At 44.1% G+C, this 3,069-nt stretch overlaps 1 protein-coding gene across 1 annotated transcript in view; it reads left to right on the top strand.

The window, feature by feature from the left end:
• Positions 1-1,259: 1,259 nt before the first annotated feature.
• Positions 1,260-3,069, top strand: part of rif1 (replication timing regulatory factor 1) — a 43,583-nt gene continuing 41,773 nt past the window's right edge. Inside the window, exons 1-2 of the mRNA XM_037687135.1 lie at positions 1,260-1,375; positions 1,458-1,536. Coding sequence (XP_037543063.1) covers positions 1,260-1,375; positions 1,458-1,536 — 195 coding nt within the window. The remainder of the gene's footprint in view (positions 1,376-1,457; positions 1,537-3,069) is intronic.

Genomic DNA, 3,069 nt, shown 5'->3' with positions numbered 1-3,069 from the left:
TGAAGTAGAGTCCTACTCTCACTAACGTTGTGATGACGATATGCAACATTTCGTGCTGCCCTACATCAGCCCCTCTAAAACTGATAATCAGCTAGGTAGGTTTTGTCCTCTGACCAGGGACCAGAGACACGTCCTGCAGCCACAGACCAACACAAAAAGGTCCAACACGTCCTGAACTTAGGCTGTCCACAGATCCAAGTTGTTGTCCATGTCCAAAGGCAGGTCCAGGTTGTAAATTTCTGGCTCTTGCTGTTGGACTTGGTGATGCGTGGAGTAGCTGAGTACAGAAGGCATTGGCGCAACCATGGAGCTCTTTCTCCATCCGGAGGAAAGCTGCTTCTTCTTGCCTCTGTTTGGCCACATGCTGTGAATTCTGGGAACATTTCTTCTTCTGTAGTGGAGGGAGTTGTCTCTGGGTTTAAACTGTCACCCTGTCTGTTGGTCCTCCATGATGATGTGTTGGTTGGGTTCTGTCCAGGTTGGGTTCTCCTCATGCCCCATCAGATAAAACTCTAAGCTGTGGACGAGTGAGACCTCCAGCAGGCCCACGTGCACAGGGTCCACACTGTTCGTCATGGAGCTAGTGAACTGGTCGCTAACATCTTTAGCTGCACGCGTCAGATCAAAAGTAGTTTCACTTTGCAGTGTCCTTTTTTAGAACAGCCGCTCCTTCATAACCAAGTCTGAAGTCATCATATGATGCTCAGGTGAGGATTTCACCCGTGTCTGTCTTTACCTCGAAGATCTGCAGGATCGCTCCAAGACTCAAGACACTTCCAAGTCCTAGATCAGTTTTTTATCAGAAGACTTGACGTTTATCCAGATAAGGCTCCGAGGACAACTCTTTTTAAATGTATCTGCAACAAGCGATGGACACTAAAAGTTTATTAACATATTTTTTCATTCAGCCTTTATTTAGACAGTTAGTCCCATTGAGCCTCGAGGACTCGTTTACAAGAGAGACCTGGTTTAACAAAGAATCATGACAACAATGGACAGTTATAAAAAGTTATACAGGTTTTTAATTTAAATATAATGTAACAATATAATGTTGAACCTGCAGTGAATCGTGTCCTTCCCTCCATGAGCATTCACCGGAGGCAGAGTTTAACTAGACCACTTCCCAGAAGACTTTTAGGACCGACTCATACAGTCTCTGTTTTGTGGGGACAGCTGTGAACAAATACTTTTATTAATTTCTTGCTCTTAATTTCCCACAGGTCAGTTTTTCTCTAAAGGCCTTGGCGAGGTGAGTAAAGATGATGGCGACTGCAGGACCTTCAGGTTCCTCCACCTTCCTGCCTCTGTTGGAGACTCTGGAGGACGGCACAGCAGGACAGTCCGAGCAGATCGATGCCTACCTTACCATCGCCAAGTGAGTCCCCCGGTCCAACACAGGACAAGAGACGACCTCTGCAATATGAGGACAAATGTCTCGTCTTCTTTTTGCCTTCCAGTCGCCTCAGTGGAGAGGAGGGCCGCCAGTTTCTCCCAGCGGTGGAAAAAGATTTTTCTCGGTTCGGTAAAGCCATCATGGTGAGTCCTGGGTTAAACACGCTCGCAGGGGGGGGTCTTTAAAAGGCTCCCGCAACTAGTTGGACCTTATTTCATCATTTATTCAGCTGTACAAAGAAAACCGTCAAAATCCTGGAATCCTGGTCTTCGGACGACTCTTGAAGTCTTGAATGAGCTCTCCGAACGTGCGATCACATCTTCTGTTCTCCACTCTTCACCACCAAGTGTTGCAGCAATCTAAATGGAAACAGTCGCGTGCGGTGAAGGTCTGATTAGTGTCGCCCGCAGCAGAGTTTAGTTTCTTTGTAGAGAAGTGAAGATTTCAGACAAACATTGTTTTTCACCGAGTCAAGAGGAGAAGAGGAGAGTCCAGGCAGGATGGAGGGATGGAGAGAAGTTTCAGGAGGGGTGTCAGCAAAGGTCAAAGTTTACAAGACAGTGGTGAGACCAGCTCTGTTGTATGGTCTGGAGACAGAGACATGGACAAAAAGACAGGAGACAGAACTGGAAGTGTCAGAAATGAAGATGTTGAGGTTCTTCTTAGGAGAGACAAGGATGGAGAAGATCAGGAATAAGATCATCAGAGGTACAGCACAGGTTGAACAACTGGGAGATAAAGTTAGAGAGGACACACTGAGATGGTTTGGACATGTCCAGAGGAGGGACAGTGGTTTGGACATGTCCAGAGGAGGGACAGTGGTAGAAGGATGTTATAAATGCAGCTGCAGGAAAAAGACAGAGGAGATGTATGGATGCAGTTAGAGAGGACATGGAGGGAGTTGGAGTGAGATGGAGGAGGAGGACTCACCATGGAGACCCCGAAGAACAAGATCTGATGTTCAGCCCTTTAATTAGAAGCAGAGCGCTTTGACAGAGGAGAATCCAGAGATGACTTAATGTCTCCTTTTAGCTCTGGTGCTAACGGTGTTAGCTCTGGTGCTAACGGCGTTAGCTCTGGTGCTAACGGCGTTAGCTCTGGTGCTAACGGCGTTAGCACCAGAGCTAATGGTGTTAGCTCCTGGGATGATAAAATAAACATCACAAATTGTTTATAAGGACTAATCTGAATATAACTTTAGTGTCGCGTGTTGTAGCTTTTGATTTGTGTTTTTGTCTCCACTTCAAGTGAAGTCCGTCATGGCTCCAGAACGCACTGTGCACGTACGATGATGAGGATGAGGATGATGATGTCTTTAGGTCAAATGTGTAACAAATGTTTATCATTTTAAGTCAAGTCAACTTTATTTATAGAGCACATTTAACAACAACAATCAATGGGAGTAAAATTAAAGAGGAAAAAAACAATAACTAATAATAATAACTGAAGAATTAATAAAAATCATTTAAAACATGATCACAGAACAAAAACACAATCAATTTACACTGAGTGAAATTCTGCCAAAGTGTTTGTTTGTTTTCATGTGTCAAACAACAACTTTTAGTAGAATAAATAACGTATGACTATATAACGTATGACTATATAACGTATGACTATATAACGTATGACTATATAACGTATGACTATATAACGTATGACTATATAACGTATGACTA

Source organism: Nematolebias whitei, chromosome 13 (genome assembly GCF_014905685.2).
Source record: "Nematolebias whitei isolate Nwh7 chromosome 13, NemWhi1, whole genome shotgun sequence".
Taxonomy (NCBI): Eukaryota; Metazoa; Chordata; class Actinopteri; order Cyprinodontiformes; family Rivulidae; genus Nematolebias; species Nematolebias whitei.
Note: the sequence above shows the minus strand (reverse complement) of the source record. Positions and strands in the feature narration are given on the sequence as shown.